The sequence below is a fragment of the Telmatherina bonti genome (assembly GCF_933228915.1).
Source record: "Telmatherina bonti genome assembly, chromosome: 3".
Lineage (NCBI taxonomy): Eukaryota > Metazoa > Chordata > Actinopteri > Atheriniformes > Telmatherinidae > Telmatherina > Telmatherina bonti.
In genome coordinates, this window is record NC_136621.1 from 14,139,415 (window position 1) to 14,157,083 (window position 17,669).

A 17,669-nucleotide genomic window follows, 5' to 3' on the forward strand; every position below is an offset into this window, starting at 1 on the left:
CAGCTTTTTTTTTATTTGGCTCATTTATTCTCACAGCAGAGCAGGTAATAGAAACTACGTGTTGGTCTACAGTGGAAAATATTTCAGTCTCACATACCATGGTTGAGTTTTCTATAAATGCTCATAGACAGGTAGAAAAAGGTGGAACATTAATATGCAGCCATGGAAGACACCCCTTGGTTTAGACTGCAAACAATGTTTTTCACAGTCCTTTCACCTTTCCATTCAACTCTCTCATTACTGATTTGACTGATAAATGATATACTGTGCAAACATATGGTAAGGTGCTACAGAATCCATGGTGTACAATAAAACATTAGATGATACGGTCATCCACAAAACAACAGGTTTGGTAGATTTTTAAATCTGTGTGGATTTTTAAACCGGTTTAGGAGGTGTAGACAAGCATGTGATGTTTTTATTCTCCTGCTTTTTGCTCCCTCACTGTTCAGAGGAGACACGAAATAAAGACAAGTGGTATTTTGCATATTTATTTAGTACCATGATGCATGCAGGGAGTGGGACACAAGAGCACGGAGAGATGCAGGAGGCAGGTGGACCTTGGTATCGAAGGTTATTTAGGAAAACTAAAGGCAGTGCACAGGTAGGATAACCATAAAGTAACACAACACTCAAAAACAAAGCTAAGGAGCAACAACAAGGGACACAAAAGACACTGGGGGAACAACAATGACAAACTGGAAGCAACCAAAATAAACCATATATACTGAAATTGAACTATTTCAATGAGAAACAGGAAAATGAACGCAGGTGTGATGTACTGGAAGTAAAGGGAGCAGAATTCAGAAGGATGCAGAATGGAAACAATGAAAACCAGAAACTAAAATGACAACAGAAAAACAGGATCTAAACCAAAGAGCCGCATTTCATCACATTTAGAGATTTTTAAATGTATGCTTCGATAACATTTGCCATCTCATTCAACAGTTTGACCTCGTTTGTATGTGTATGTTGTGATGAACTGCTAATGGTTTTCCATCTCAGATTTGTTAGCTTTGAGGATTTTTTTGGAGAGCCTGAACATCACAGAAAGTCAATAAGGAACCACTAATTGAATAGAAAATAAACAACTTAAATAAAACTAAATATATGCAAAAACATGATCAAGTTCCGCTGACCTGGAGCAAATTCAGAAGAAAAATCCTGTGCAGCAACACAAACACACCACAATCCCAGCTGACCGGTAGCAGTGTGCTGACAGAGACAAATGACCCCATCTCAGTGAACCAGGTGGGGATGTAGTGCAGCTTATTAGCTGGGTAATGTATTGAGGTCTAGGAGGAGAAGCGAAGGGGCCATTCTTTACACCTTTACAGTAGACCAATCCAGTGATGTTAAAGCACAGGCCTCACACTCTTGGTGGAGTCAAAGAAGAGGGCAGTGTGTGTTCGTCTTTGCTATTCAACTTTCAGTTCAATTCAACTTTATTTGTATAGCGCCACTTCACAACAATGTTGTCACAGGGCACTTTACATACACAAATCAACATACACATCATTTCGAGCCAATTCATACATATCCTATGATAGAAACCAACTGATTGCCTCGAGTCATGACTTCGATCCAATCCCCCATCCTGAGCATGCACACGACGACAGTGGGAAGGAAAAAACTCCCCTTTAACAGGAAGAAAACCTCCGGCAGAACCCGGCTCAGGGAGGGCAGCCATCTGCCTCTGCTGTGTGGGGTGGAGAGGACAGGAAAGACGGAACAACATGTACAATTGCAATTATTCAGGAAGACCTGTGAAAAAAAAGGAGAAATAAGTTAAAGACGGCAATATTGGCATATATTTATACATTAATATATTAGAGAAATGGAGTGAGGTACTTCTCAGTGCATCGGGTATGTTAATCAATAGATGGAAGGAACATCATCACACACCAGAACCGAAGCCGAGATGACACTAATCTCATACAGCCCCAAAAGCATCAAATGGGTCTGAGTTGTCTGACTTTGTGATTTCAAAGCTTCCACAAACTTGTATTGAACAAGTAGAATTAACCTCGTGTTTCAGGGGGAGGGAAGTTGATGTAGAAGTACGGCAGATCTGAGGCCAGTTTTCCCTCAGAGCAGGACACGTTTGGGTTTAGTGGGAACTTATCTGCTTTAAGGTGGAAGTTCTGGATAGAAAACACTAAATCCCTTTTACCTCTGTTATCACCTTCATTTCTATATCTTCTGATCACCTACACATTACTGCATTTTGAGTATTTGATGTTAGATAACTCATTTTAATTTCACTCCTTGAAGCTTCTTGACATAATCTGATTTTCTGAGTTGAAGCAGGTCAGGTGAGGTGAAAAAGGCACATAATACAAAGTTTCCACATAGAGATGAATGTATTTAGACTGATTTCTTTTTTTGCTTGTATTTATGTGTTTGTTAAATCTTTCCTGCATGTCTTAGATCCCTCCTTGCATGTTTCCTGTGCTGTGACTGCCTGGACCCCTTCCATCCTCCAGATCCTGCCCTTCCACCTCACCTCCACTCAGCCCATCATTCCCTAGCTCCCCTGCAGGGGGCAGTGGATAGGCCTCAGCACACCCTCCCTCTTCCCTCTGGTTCCCCACCTCCTCTGGGCCCGCAGGGAGCAGAGAGAGTGAGCAATAGGGGCAGTGTTGCTGGACTCTCCTGCAGCACATTGATCCCATCTGAGGGGACGGACATGCGCTGGTTCCTCCGATCCTCTAGGAGGCAGCGTCACTCACTGTGTAGTTTCTGCTCACATATAGTAGCTTGTTTAAGGAGAATAAACTTCAGTTCATGATTTTATGGGTCTCAGACATCTTTTTTTTCTGTAATGGCTTAGTATAGTTGTAGATTATGTCATCAGCTGCTAACTTTGGGACCACAGGTCACATTCGATTAAAAATAGCTCCTCCAAATGTCATTTAGAAAGTTAACCCTCCACTTCCTCTCCACATCCATGCCATTAGTTATGTTTTTCCAAAAGAAAGGTATGGTATAAGTATGATGGAGCTCAATGTCGCAGCTTTCAAAACGCCCAGTCACAGATTTACACAGCATCCTCTTCCTCCAGTCGACAGGTACGGTCGATGCTGAAGAGCTCCAGTGTGAGCGGAGAGATCTACACACAGGAGCGCACCGATGGCAGCCAATCAGACACGGCGCTGGGCACGGTGGGCGGTGGCAGCAAGAAGAGACGTTCCAGCCTCAGTGCGCGGGTGGTGGCCATCGTTGGCAACCGTCGCAGCCACAGCACCTCACAGATTAGTGATCCTGGTGAGTTGCCATAGTAACCGTGAAAGCGACCCTATGTAACATAGATATGTGATATATGTAATGTTTTCATCTTAAACAATTATTCCCCAAGATTCTGGGCTGGTTTTTAAAAATTATTTGCTCACAAACATTTAGGGCGCGCACACATCATCACTGTTTGGTTTGCTTTAACTTTAACTTTGTGTTAAACAAGGCATGATTAGTGCTTTATAAATAAAATTCAATTTGAATTCAAGCAAACCCAATCCCCTTCCATGTATGATCCAGTTGGAGCAGTGTGAATCCGCGTCTGGACTTTGGTGCAGCCCAGGGAAGTGAACTATGGTCTGTTTGAGAACCAGATGTTTGATTTCAGCAATATGCTTCATGAGAGTCCACTTTACTCAAATTCTCAATTGGCAGTTTCATTCTTAAATACCTAAACTTTACTTATCTACAGTACAGATGTGGTGAAATAGTTTCTTTTTATATTTGAGGTGGCGGTCACTTCTGACACCCTTTCAGTCATTCATTATCCTAACCGCTTAGTCCGATGAAGGTTCGCAGGGAAACTGGAGCCTATCCCAGCAGTCTTTGGGTGAAGAGGGGGGTACACCCTGGACAGCTTGCCGGTCCATCACAGGACCTCACAGAGACAAACACTTAGGGCTGCACGATTCTGGATAAAATGAGAATCATGATTTTTTTTTGCTTAGAATTGAGATGACGATTCTCTCACGATTTCTTTCCAGTATAAACATTTATTGCACGTAATACGTCACATCAACTTTGCAACAGCTGACACTAATCATAAAAACAGTAAAAGTCTTTCATGTCTTCTCTTACACACACAACCTTTGAATAATTTTAATTGTAACATTTTTGAACAATATTTTTTCTGTGCATAAGGTGATGAGAGGTAGGCATGTTTCTTAAAATATAAACAACAGGAGGGTTGGACATGAAGCTAGAAATTTCACACAGCAGTCCTTTGGTTAAATTTGATATTCTGACATTTAACATGGTCTAAAGGAATTCAAAATCTACCTTTTTAAAGTGATAACCTATTTCAATGGCAAAATAAAAAAAAAAACTTTCCAACAAAACCAACAGAACAGAGTTCATTCATAGTACTAAACATATTTAGGGTGGTTTTGACTCACATTTTGTTTCTCCCACATTGTTTCTCTCTCCTACAACCTTCATTACATTACACGCATATGGTCAATTATGCAAATTAGGCGATGACGTCATTCAGTGACTTTTAGAACAACTAATAGCTACTTTCTTTACCTTGGACCAGCAAAGTGACCCAAAAGAGGCACTTTGGCAGAGTCACTTCATTTTGTTGTTTGTTTTTTGTAGTAAAACATGAACATGTGTTGGCTAAAACATAACTTTTTAAACTACTTCCTGGACAGACAGTTTAAACTGGACATTAACAATCTAAATGGACCAAACAGGACAATAGAAATTATGTCTACATCCCACTCTGTACGCCAGACTGGGATCAGCGGTGGATTTGCACATGCACTACTCATTTTGACTGTGCACGCAGACTTGTGCAGGTGTCCTCTCTCCTCCTCTGACTGGGTGCACCTGCAGCCGGAGCCGACCAGAGACTGGCGGCCTGGGAGTGCTTTATGACGGGGAGGGACTCCCGCTGCTCGTTCGTGACAGTCACTGCTAAACAAAATGTGCTTTCAAGTCAGTCGCCAAAACACCAGAAACGTCTCCAATAACTCCAGTAAAATCAATAGATTTGTTGCTAGTCGCTTTTAACAAAAAAAGTCGCCAAAGGGGTTTGGAAAGTCACCAGATTTAGCAAGAAAGTCGCCAAGTTTTTCCTACCAGCCGGTATCTGCGATTGTCATTTGTCGAGGGAGAAAGAGGGAGCGCTTGTTTTTATGCAGGTGATGTCCTAGTTTGAAATGCGGTACATTCGTGGTCTTTTTTTTTTTTTTTTTTTTAAATCTTTGTCATTTGAAAATAAGATTGTATACGAGTATGAATAGAGATTGCGATTCTTTAACGATTAATCTTCTGACACCCAAATATCGCAAAACTTTCCAGCACTAAAATTTTTTCTGTACACTTCGCTGAAATCAGATCAGAGTGACATTAAATAACGGATGTCTTCCTAAATAAAAATGTTTATAGGTTTTGTTGGGCCTGAACGGGCTCTGATAAAAAACAGTTTTAAACTCGACCTAAATCCAGAAGTCAGCTGAACTGACAAGCAAATCCACACTTGTTTCACAGCATGAATGTTATTCTGTTCTACAGTCATTTAGCAGATGCTTTTATCCAAAGCGACTTACATACACACCGATATCCCAGTTGCCCAGTGGGTAACTGGGGGTTTTAGTGTCTTGCCCAAAGACACTTTAGCACATAGTCAGGGGAAGCCTGGAATTGATCTCCCAACTTTCCAGTTGAAAGACAACTGCTGAGCTACAGTGTGTTACACACACACAGACCATCTTACACATGTCCTCAGGAGTAAAACCCACTCAAAAACTCTTAAATGTCCTTTCGTTGTGTAAAACATCAAATCCTCGGCTGCCTCCAACAATCCAGTCAAAAGTTTCTGGGAGTTTCATCTGAAAGTCGCTCGCAGCTCATCTCACAGTCACATAATCCAGCATCTACTTCATGGGATGAAAGCCAAAAGCTGCACTTTGTAGTGGACATAAAAGCTATTAGAGAGCATTAGGCCGTGGGGGGGCGGGTGTCTTTCACTTCACCCAGCCCTGCTGGAAAGACAGAGGAGAGGAGGTGGAGGCAGAACAGAGATCTGCCTTAATTTAAAAAATCTCTGCTGGTCATGATGGACGACAGCAAATGCAGGTAAGGCAAACTCAGCATTTAAACTTCAGGATTTTAATGTGACCAGAAGATATAACAGTGGTTGATAATATCATTTCTTAAAGAGCACTGAGAGGCTTATAAATGCTACTTGACTAGATGATCACACCAATCCGGGAAGCCACACAGCGATACTAATGCCTAACAATTTCCTGTTTGTCGGATTGAGAGGAGCATGGGTGTGACTTTGGCTTTGCTTCACACAACACATCACAGAGTTCTCAGCTTGATCTTGTGATATTTAACTCTAAGTGACCACCAGTGACGCTCCCAGATAAGACTTATCCTGCAGTTTTGTATGTTTTACAGTCATGTTTCTCTTTTTAAATGTAACTTTTTTCCTTCCTGTTAACTGCAGACGTTGAACTGCATTTACAAGAACTTGTGTTGTGTAAAACCCTGTTTGTTTATGTGTTGCAACAAAATCTAAACTGATCATTTCTACATTTTTTTAACATTTATTTAACAGACACAAGAAGGAAGGAACAATTATCTAACTCTTAATAAATTAACTTTATTATATATGGAATATATTTTAAAAAATCATTATGTCAAGCAGTAATAAACCCAGAAGATGATGGGATTGATGAATACTTATATTTGTGGCAGATTAGGTTTCCTTTTCTTGTTACCAGTTAATCTGCTGGTTTTATCATCTTGTCATGTGTTGCTGTAGTCATTATTATTATTATTATTATTATTATTTATTATCAGTAGTAGTAGTAGTAGTAGTAGTAGTAGTAGTAGTAGTAGTAGTAGTAGTAGTAGTAGTAATAATAATAATAATTTAGACTTTGTGCTTGTGTCTGTTAAAAATTACAATATATTGGATTTTATACAATGCATATACATATGTACTTTTTAGAAAACTAGAATTTACTTTATCCACATGTCAAAATAAGTGCACAGATCTGTAATCCATCAGAAATAACAACTTTAGTGAGTATAATCATTGCCTTTCATTAATCTATGAATCAATGTTTTAGCCTTAAAGCTGCACAAACAGTGTTTACTTTACTATGAGACAATCTTCTGTTACTGTCCCCAAACTCCCAATGGCCCCTATAAAATGTCCAATCAACCCTCTTTCTTTTTTTCATTTTTATTTTTAGGTAACTATATGGAGTATGTGAGCTAAAAAAAAAAGGAATAATATTGGAGCTGCCTTTTCAACAGGGCAAAGAGGACCGGTTCTAAATCCACCCCTGTGGTGGTGAAAGTCTTGGAATGATTTTAATTAAAGAAAATAAAAATGTTTTTGTAGTAAAAAACAGCATTTTAGTGACCTGCTGTGAATTATATGAGGAGAAATCTGCTTCTCAGCTGGAAGAAAGTATGAAAATGGCAAATGATGGAGAACAGATATCCAGATGTTGCTCAAGGAGAGACTCAATGAATTCTGCATCCATCATATTTTCTACTTTTATGTGTATTAGCAGAAGACATAAGATGTAATTGCAGTTTTTGTGCCGAGTTAACTATTTTTTAGCTGCATCTTTATCCACCATTAGTAAAATTTATTCTATCTTTTCCTTTTCTGTTAAACAGATAAAACACAAGTTATAATTTCAAATGATATGATTATAATGCATAATATATTCATAATATAATTATATTGCAGATAATTAAACCGATGTACAAACTTCTGTTGTCGAACTTTGGACTGCCGCAGTAGCATGAAATGTATTTGTTGCTTCTAGCTCATGGCTGAAGACTTGATTTTTGTTTCGGTGTCTTCTCCTTCACCCAGAAGGGAAGAGTAAGAAGGACAAGGGTGCCCCCATCCAGAGGAGCACAGAGACTGGCAGGGCTGTGGAGCTGACCCGGAACATGAGCCGCCAGCCCAGCAGAGAGTCCAACAACGGCAGCATGAACAGCTGCAACTCTGAGGGGAAGTCAGTAAACCTCAAAAACCACAACTTACACAAACAAATCCTACAGAAACTGACAGTAAAGTTCACTCAAACGGCTTCATATCCAAGCAGAAACACCAGTTTTAGTTTAACACTTGAATTTTCCTCCTGGATGCTGTGAAAAGGTGATGATGCTAAATTCTAAATTTGATGTGTTTTACAAGTTTCTTGTTTTGCTTTCTGTGATAGTTTGATCTTCTCCGGAGTGAATCTGGGTGCCAGCAGCCAGTTCAGTGACTTTCTGGATGGACTGGGACCAGCTCAGTTAGTCGGCAGACAAACACTGGCGACCCCTGCTATAGGTATGAAACTGGTCAGGTGGATCTCTTCTCTGCACTTCTTCTCTTATTGTTTCCGTGAAGCTATCTTGTTGATGCAGATCTTCCCGTCTGTCCCCCTCATCTCATCTTGTCTCGTCTCATTTTGGAGCTCATCTCTACTCATTTCTTCAAGTCTTCTCTTATTTTTTTTGTCTTTATACACAGGCAGTTAGTTGCCAGACACACACAGGCTACTCCTGCCATGACACTTTGACTTGACTGATTTAAGGAAATTTTATGATAGGATGAGTTTACTCAGGTGGATGTTGTGTCAGTGGCAAGTAGAAAAGGGGCAGGATGTCAGAGGTCCTGTCTTTTTAAGAGCCCGTCTCCCCTTGGTACATGAGAAAAATACAGATTATTTAAGAGAACAGACAAATTAATGACAGAATGACGAATGGAGGGTTAGAGCGACTTAAAGGGAAAAATAAAAAGAGGGAGAATAAATGGCTGAAAAGGCAGAGTGAGGGAGGTTAGATGAAGAAGTGAAGGAGAGAGATGAGGGTGAGGGATGGTAAACGATGAACAGAGGTAGTAAAGGTAGAAGACAGAGTGGATGATGGATGGCAACAAGGATTTGTAAGGTTGGGGTAAAGAGAGCGAGACAAATAGAGTTGAGGAAGTGAGCCGAGTACGAGTAAGATCACACAGAGATTAAAGGTTTGGCTCGGTTCCCAAAACTAAATTAACCTGTTCACTTAATGTATTCTCATCTAATCTCTTCTTGTCTCAAGTCTCCTCCTGTCATGTTTTGTGACTTTTCTTCCAACCTCATCTCAGATTCAGACGTTCTGCATTTGCAGATACATGATCGAACTGCTTTTCTTTTTTTGTTTAGTAAAAACCTAACTTTGGTTGGTTATTTCTCCCTTTTAATAATCCCACTGTTTTATTATGCATTGATGCATGCTTATGTGGAATGAGCAACTCATTTGAATGTGTGGGAGTTGTCAGATATGCACAAAAATCTCCTGTGATATTCGCTTGCTCATATTAACTCGTCTTGAGATTGTCAGTGGATGATTAAATCCTCCTCACGCTGGTCAGCAGCCTGGTTGCTTTTTTCAGTGGGATGGCATCCCATTCCTCAACCAGGAGTTGTTGAAGGTCAACCAGCTTGGTTGTGTTTATCACTCTGACATGTAGAGCATGACCAAGCTGATCCCACAAGTGTTCAGTTGAGTTGAGGTCTTTACTCCGGTCAGATCATTTTAGTCTCTCCACTTCCAAAATCTAGAGGTAGTATACACTGGTCCTGCCTCTGAGTCTTCCTGGAGGATGGAGGTGCATCCCAGATTCTGGAGATATGGCCTCACCACTGGCTCCAGAATCTTATTCTATCTGTCTATCAATCAGGTATCTGTCATGCATCTGTGACTGACACAAATGGCAGCATGTGAATCTGAAAACCAGCAGGAGAGCTTTGCAGGGGATTTTGGCACATTTCTTTGGGACACCACCGACATGTTTAGCTGCGTTGTTCACTCCACAGAAGCGTGATCTTGATGGTTTCCAGTGATCAGCTGGTTTTAAAGAAAAGAAACAGTAAATCCAAATGACATTTCCAAACTTTTTTTTGTGTGTTTTCTTCATTAATAATTTCTAACCTGTTTGTCTTTGGTGTTGTGTTTCCTTTAGAAATCTTTTTATTTATTCATCATCAAAGATAAAGGCTTAATTTTTCATTATGAAAATGAAATACATCATTATTTTCCACTTTCTTACATGTATTGTTCACATTATCTGTCCCTATCTCTTTAAAAATCCTTTTCTCTCAGGAGACATTCAGATTGGTATGATGGAGAAAAAGGGCCAGCTGGAGGTGGAGGTCATCAGAGCTCGTGGACTTGTACAAAAGCCAGGATCCAAATCTCTCCCCGGTGAGGGCCTGACCCACTTCAAGAGGCCAAATAGCGTCTCCTTCCTGCAGCCGTCCCAAAACATCACACACATTTGTCTCATTCTAACTTTACATCCTCTGTTATCCGGTGCAAACACACAGATCTCGGCTCTGTTATCCACCCCCTCCCTCCTCAGCAGAATAAAACCAGCTGTAAGCGATGATGTAGATCATATTTTGCTTCCCACTAATGGCTTTTTTATTGTCCTGTCTTGCCTTCAGCTCCATACGTCAAAGTCTATCTGCTGAATAATGGAGCATATGTAGCCAAAAAGAAAACCAAGATTGCACGGAAAACACTTGACCCTCTATATCAGCAAGCGCTGCTGTTCGAGGAGAGCCCGCAGGGTAAAGTCTTACAGGTGAGCAGGAGATTTATTTCTCCTCATCACAGAAAACATTCCCATGATAGAGCTGCATGTCTTCACAAAAACATAAATAATTTCCCCTGCAGGTAATTGTCTGGGGAGACTACGGCCGCATGGACCATAAAAGCTTCATGGGAGTCGCACAAATCTTGTTGGAGGAGTTGGACTTGTCAAGCACAGTGATTGGATGGTACAAGCTGTTCCCACCGTCTTCCTTGGTGGACCCGACACTTGCCTCCCTGACTCGGAGAGCTTCCCAGTCGTCTCTTGACAGCTCATCAGGACCACCCGGGGTCCGATCTTAGTGGACCGACAGCTCTATGCCAGCTGGTGAAGAAGAGAGGACAAACGAAAAAAACTCAAGAAACAGATGTGAAACAGAAGCAGCAGAAAAAAGTGCAACAACAATCAGAAACAGTCGCAACGAGAAAGCTTTGTTGAAATTTGACAATCACTCCTGCCACAGTTGTTTTTTTGTCGGTCGTAGGGATCGTCGCGTTTCAGTGTTTCATTACCGTTCGAAGAAAAATCTCATAGTTCTTCTCCGTGTGTGCTGAAGAGGCGGTGCTGTCGAGAGGCAGCGGCTCTTCGGCCAAAAAAATCCACGACTATGAGTGAAGAAGGATGGTTTTTAACTGAATCAACTTAGCAAAAAAATGTATGTACGCATTGGAATGTACGGCCTCGAGACAGAGGTAATGCCCCCCATGCCTGCAGGTGGCGCGGTCCTCTCTGCAGTGGCCTCCTCCAGAAGCCCAACAGACTGCCAGCGCACTTGCCTCTGCCTCAGGGGCAGGGTGGCCCCCATGTGGAAATGCAGTCTGGAAGCACAGGGCCTTCTTCTGGTGCCTAAACCCTGGAGCCACATCACCGGTCCCTCTCTCTGCGGGAAGACCCTCTTTTCAACATGTTTACCACGGCTGCTCCGAGGCCACGTCCTTTTAAACGTATTTGCTTTGTCGTTCGTTTCTTTCCCCTTCGTTACCGCAGGCACAAAATGTTTTTACAGTGTGTGAAATGCTCATAATAATGTTGTCAGTCTGGTGTGTGCATGGAGAGAAAAAAAAACTAAACACAAGTTTAAAGAAAAAAAAAAGGATTATAAAACTACAAAATGTCTGCAAGTGTTCTGCAGGGGGGCTGGTGATGACACATCTTAGATTTTTATGCCTGAAGGTGAGATTAGTGTTTTACTCATTCCACTTTGTATAGCTGTATAGTAAACCTCCCAAAGGGTCGACCAATAAATCCAGTTTATGTCACTTTGAAATGTCACAAGAAAAAGGATTTTAAAAGAAGAAAAGTGAAAACGACGACAGCAAGGTCTAATTTTTCACATTTTTGAGGGAGTGCCTTCCCTCGCCCCCCTCCACCCCCCAGCACGTTTAGAATTTTTACCCAAACCTTAGTTTGACTGTATTTTGTTTTTTTTTATGTAAACACAAGCACAAGAGCTTGATTTTTTTACAACAAAAAGTTTAACTTTTTGAAAAAAAGACACTTAATTATTTTTCAAAAACGGAAAAACAAACCAAAAAAAAAGGCAGCGATCCCGTCACTGGTTTGCTTGGGTTTATTCATCTCGAACTTCCAGACAGCAGAAAAGAAGAATCGCTCACAGTTTCCACATGCATCTCTGTGAATGTGACAGTCAGGACGTCGGCGCTCATCCTCCGTTTCGGACTGCAGACTCCTCCCACCACCACCATCACCATGGCGACGGGGGAGGCGGGGCCAGCATGATTTTGGAACCCGTTCCAAGCTGCATGCACATTTTTATAAAACGAAACTGACTCAGAAAAAAAAAGAAGATACAAAACTAGATGCGTGTTAGTTCCACATACTGTAGGGCCGCTTGTATGTTGCATGCAGTTGTATAGTTTGCTCGTACATGAATATTAAAGAGATAAAAACCAAGAAGCCATTTCCCCAATAATGCAAACACCATTAAAATCAAGCTGCAGTTTGTTCCACGCCCTTCAGTCCGGTGCTGAATGTCTCTCAATCTGAACCCCCCAGATTATGCTGATGTCTCTCCTCGATCCCTCCAGAAGAAGTACTGTACTGAGCGCACCTCACAGCCCTTTTTACTGTTATTCCACATCATAGTTTATCTCCAAGGGGCCAAGATGATGTAGAAGTAAACATGTATAAATCCCATCCAGCCGTCGAGAGAATTTGTTCCAACATAACAAAATGCAAATGAATAACAAAGATAATGAAGCGGAGAGAATTGTACGCTGTAAATACTCAGTTCATCGTCGCAAAAAAGGGGCCAAGGCCGAACACGATTAGGGACCACATGGTGGGACGATGGGGCCACAAACACATCATTTACCACTACAGTTTGAACACTGAACACATGTTGAGTCCCACTTTATGACAGCTTCTACTTCTATCGTCCGGTGAAGTCGGGTTTTTTCTTTTCTTTTTTTTCCCCTTTTCTTCTTTGTCAGTATTAACAGGAGGGTGAAAAAAATGTCGCCGATTGTTTACAAACTTCTGTGTTCCACAAAAACGATGAAATTAGAGAAAAGTAAAGCGTTCACTGCAACATTTCTTGTTTGTATAACAGATGTGACTCAAATGATGTGTATGTTTTATATATATATATATATATATATATATATATATATATATATATACATATATATATATATACATATATATATATATATATATATATATATATATATATATATATATATATATATATATATATATATATAAATATATATATATATATATAAATATGATTATAAAAAAAGTTCATTTTTATGATTTACAAATAAAAAAGAATGTGTGGAAAACAGTCGAACGGGTCTCTCGGGTTTCATTATGACAAAAGAAAAATCCACTGTACACATATTATACACAATCATCTGGATCTCACACAGAAAACTGTGCAAGAAGCAGGATAAGAAGCTTATTTAGTCCACTGACCATCCAACAAAACCAGCCTCATCAAGTTCATGGTGGAAGAAGTTGACACATGCCTGCTCCTGCAGGCTTTGGGTGCTGCAAACATGGCTCATCGTCACAGCTGGGGACAGAGACGTCATGGTTTGTCTTTCCTGTACACTGAACAAGCAGATTATTATGTAGCCGTCTGGAAGAGGAGTCTGCATGCGAACCCTGCGATAAGTCCTACAGAGCATGGATGGATGTGAAGTCTTGGAACAGCTATCATGCAGATGTGTAGATTCATGCAACATGCCAAGCTGGACATGTCAAATGGATGCTGACTCAGCTGTCACCAAAAACTGCAGGATGGTCCAGAAGCTGAATTTGAACTCGGGCAGTCAGATGACGAGAGGAAAGCAGCCTGATGTGGTGATTCTGTTGTTAGTTTTGTTTGCCATAATGTTGTGCGAATTTGTTAAATAAATATGGTAAATGTTAGTTTTAAAACTCAACTGGTTTCTTATCGTGGGGTCCTTCATGTCCTGCATTTGCATGATAAAGACTAGCTTTTTGCGTAATGGCTGTCTAGTTACAATTTAATAGTAGTCTAAAGATACTCCTTTTATTAAATGTTCAAATAACCCCTGGCAATGAAAGAATATTGGCAGTATACCTTTCCTGAATCCTCTTAGCCCTGTGAGTATTCCAGTTATTACACTTTGTATTGCTGTTGTTCCAGGATGGCATAGAGTGAAAATATGGAATATCATTTAGGCAAAAAATGTTGTAAAAACATGTTTTCTTTGTTATTTTAAGAAATACAGTGACCTCAACATTGCACAGACAGATTCACATATTGAATGAAACAACCTTAAAATCCCCTCAAAGGTTAGCATTGTTGAATCCTGACAGATGTCTTGTACCTGAACTAGTTTGTATGAATTGAATTGTTTCTTATCATTTCAATGATCCTTTCCATGTGTAGAGAGAAATGTCTTCATTTTCACTCAACTCCAAGAATAGTTGCTCCATTATAATAAATTATTCGTTCATTTATTCTCCATTTTTAAATGGCATTTTTTCTCCTGAGTTGCAACAAAATTGGGGTTCAGACCACTTTTTTTGATTACGCTTGTATTGTTCAGCTTCCTAAGAAAGTTCTGAAAAAGCCTTTATAAATCATATTCAGCAAATGCTGTGTGTTTTCTCTGCAACTGTCTTTCAATCTTATTATTTCTTATTCTTTGCCATTTTATTGTTGCAAATCAAGCCGACATCACTGGTGATGAAAGTAAATGAATCTGCCAACACTGAACAGGAAGATTTAAACCACATGTGGCTCAAGAGATGCAGGTCAAAAACCCTGACTGAGAGATATGTTAGCAGAAAAAAACACAGAATGGTTATGCAAAAATGTTTTCCTCTAATCTTAAAAAATTGTAAAAGGAGCTTTAAATCAATACCTTTCTGTTTTCTAAAAAATGAGTGTCCAGCATGTTAAACCCACTAATTTAGGTTGTGTTTAGAGTGTATTTTCTTTTTCATGTGATAATACCACATTTTTCACAAGCTCTGAGCAATTTTTTTTTAAACTTTTAATAAACCTTTGTGGCTTTCATTTAGCAGCTTGATGCAAGTAATGATGGAGGTTTGTAAAAGTGTAAAACTGCTGCAGTTCTGGCCTACGTGAGGTTCAGGAGGTGTGCGCTGAGAGAGGAAATAACACCTTCTCAGGCCTGCCCTTCATTTCTTCTCAAACCGGCTGTGAATAACATCAGCCGAGTTATTTTGGTTTTCTGTGCAGCTAGAGGAAGTTATGACGTGGCATCACCTTTGTTACAGCAGCAGCAGCCGAATGACCTTATCAGAGCCGTTTAAAAACATCAAGCATTTTATTTCATCTTTATTTCAGCACTTGCTATTTTTTCAGCTATCGTGTGTATGTTTGCCTCTTACTGGCCGAGCAAAAACTGAAACAACACAGAGTATTCCACTGGGAGTTTTCTATCGCAAAGGAGGAAACACAAATTAAAGGTCTTTCATTTGAATTTGAAAGCGAAACAAAGATTACAGAGTGCTTTAAAAAGTAGACAACTTGAGACATCTGTTAGATTTCCTGGTCTTTAATGGGATATTGTTTCCTCACAGTCTGCCAAGCCAGATCTTATCTCTTTTATATTATTATTTTACTATTATTATTATTATTATTATTATTATTATTATTATTATTATTATTATTATCGGTTAAAGAGACAGAAGATTATTTTAGAAGCTTTATCATGCAACATGGGATTAGGGGTGTGTCAGTATGTGTGTGTGTGTGTGTGAATGATGATGTGTTTATTTGTTTTACTTGTTTTAACATGTAAAGCACTTGGAGCTGCTTCTTGTATGAAAGGTGCTATACAAATTGATTACAATTGTATTGATCAATACAAACATTGTTTTGATTTAATAATAGCTAACATGTGCAACATAAGCTCTTAGGCTTGAGGTATTGTGTATTTTGCTCACTTAGTCTTGGTTACCTGTAAAATCAAATTCATTAATATAAAATTGAAAAGCTGAACAACAAAGGCACACTGCATAGTAAAAAGAAAATCACCAGGTGGATTTAACTAAGCATACAGGTAGAAGTATCCTATTTGATAATGACAGCATGTATGCCTATCTTCCAGTTGGCAACAAGTTATTTAACCCCAACTGATGCAATGAGTAGCTTCTTGTTTTTTAACCATTTGGAAAAACACATCCTATGGTCATAGAAAAGATGTTAGTCTGTTTAAGAAGAATGAGTGTGTGTGAGAATTACTCTCATCTAGCGGAGCGCTAACCGAATGCAAATAACCGAGTAGTGCTCTCTGGCGCCTTGGCATTAAAGTGAGTTATTCCCTTTACAGAAACCATGGAGAGTCACAAATGTGAAAATGTAAACATTTTGCACAAGCTGGAGTGATGCACAAACTGTCAAGTGATGAGGTACAGAACAATATATATTTCATTAATGATGCTACAAGCTGCAGTCCATTTCTTTGGTACCAAGCTACTGCTAATGGCTAATGTGACTGTGTGAGTAGAGGAAGGACATTAGCTTCCTAAATCAACTCTCAGAAAATATGGCTGAAAGAAGAGCAGGGTCACCTTTCAGACATGGCAGCAACTAAAAGCTGTTGCTATGGAACTTTTTTAACTGTAAGCTAACAAGCAAACTAGCCAGTTTTATATAGCAAGTAATAGTAAATTATCCAACTTAAATAAATGATACTTGATTTTTGTTAATAAAACACCAAATAAATTACAGACTGTACCTTTAAAGTTTTTTTTTGTTTGTTTGTTTTTTTTTTATGTTATTAAGGTATTGGTTATGATAACCAGAATAGAATTATTGTAAATACCATAGCAATAGGGTACCATTATGAGCATTGCCCTCCTGCCTTCAGTAAAACAGTGTTTATGTGTCTGAGTGTGTATTACTCTTGAGCATGTACCAGTGGTGACGCAAATTTCATAGCCATTTTCTGAAAACTAGAACGAAATTTATATGAACCACAGAGTGAATGAAGTTACCAACATGTCTGATTTAAGGGTCCAATGTCAACATTATCAGCGCGTTAACCAGTGTAACAGCAGAATCTCTCCAAGTCTCAGCCCAGCCCATATTTTCAGGTGGATCTTCAACCGGCTTGACATATAGACATGTGTGTTCCTAACCACTTTACACCCATGGTTACTTTGTGTACACGTTGCAGTTATTTATACACTTACTGTATAAGTGCCAACTGTACACTTATACAGTTGGCTACTAACTGTACATTTATGTGTAACAATGTAAAACATCCTATTGATAAGGAACAGCACAATGTCTTACCATTGCCATGGAAACATTCCTGTTCACACAAAACGGTTACATCTGGATTATCTGAAAGCCGTCACCTTAAAATAATTTTTTGCTTAAACATTTGTTTTTAGTGGTCTGAAAGTACATTTGGATGTGAACAAAAGACACAAATGCAGAGAAAATCTGTTAGAATACTCACACACACACACACACACATATATATACATATATATATATATATATACACACACACACATATATATATATATATATATACACACACATATATATATATATATATATATATATATA

General features: G+C 39.4%; 1 protein-coding gene across 2 annotated transcripts in view; it reads left to right on the forward strand.

Moving 5' to 3' along the window:
* The window catches only part of rims1b (regulating synaptic membrane exocytosis 1b), a gene marked incomplete at both ends in the record, with an annotated part of 100,312 nt that extends 89,392 nt beyond the window's left edge, over positions 1 to 10,920 (forward strand). Inside the window, 6 exons of one of the 2 annotated variants that reach the window (XM_079264435.1) lie at positions 3,065 to 3,267; positions 7,865 to 8,009; positions 8,217 to 8,329; positions 10,126 to 10,227; positions 10,470 to 10,609; positions 10,702 to 10,920. In XM_079264435.1, coding sequence (XP_079120561.1) covers positions 3,065 to 3,267; positions 7,865 to 8,009; positions 8,217 to 8,329; positions 10,126 to 10,227; positions 10,470 to 10,609; positions 10,702 to 10,920 — 922 coding nt within the window. The remainder of the gene's footprint in view (positions 1 to 3,064; positions 3,268 to 7,864; positions 8,010 to 8,216; positions 8,330 to 10,125; positions 10,228 to 10,469; positions 10,610 to 10,701) is intronic. The other variant, XM_079264436.1, reaches the window with a different exon arrangement.
* Between the last annotated feature and the right edge of the window lie 6,749 nt (positions 10,921 to 17,669).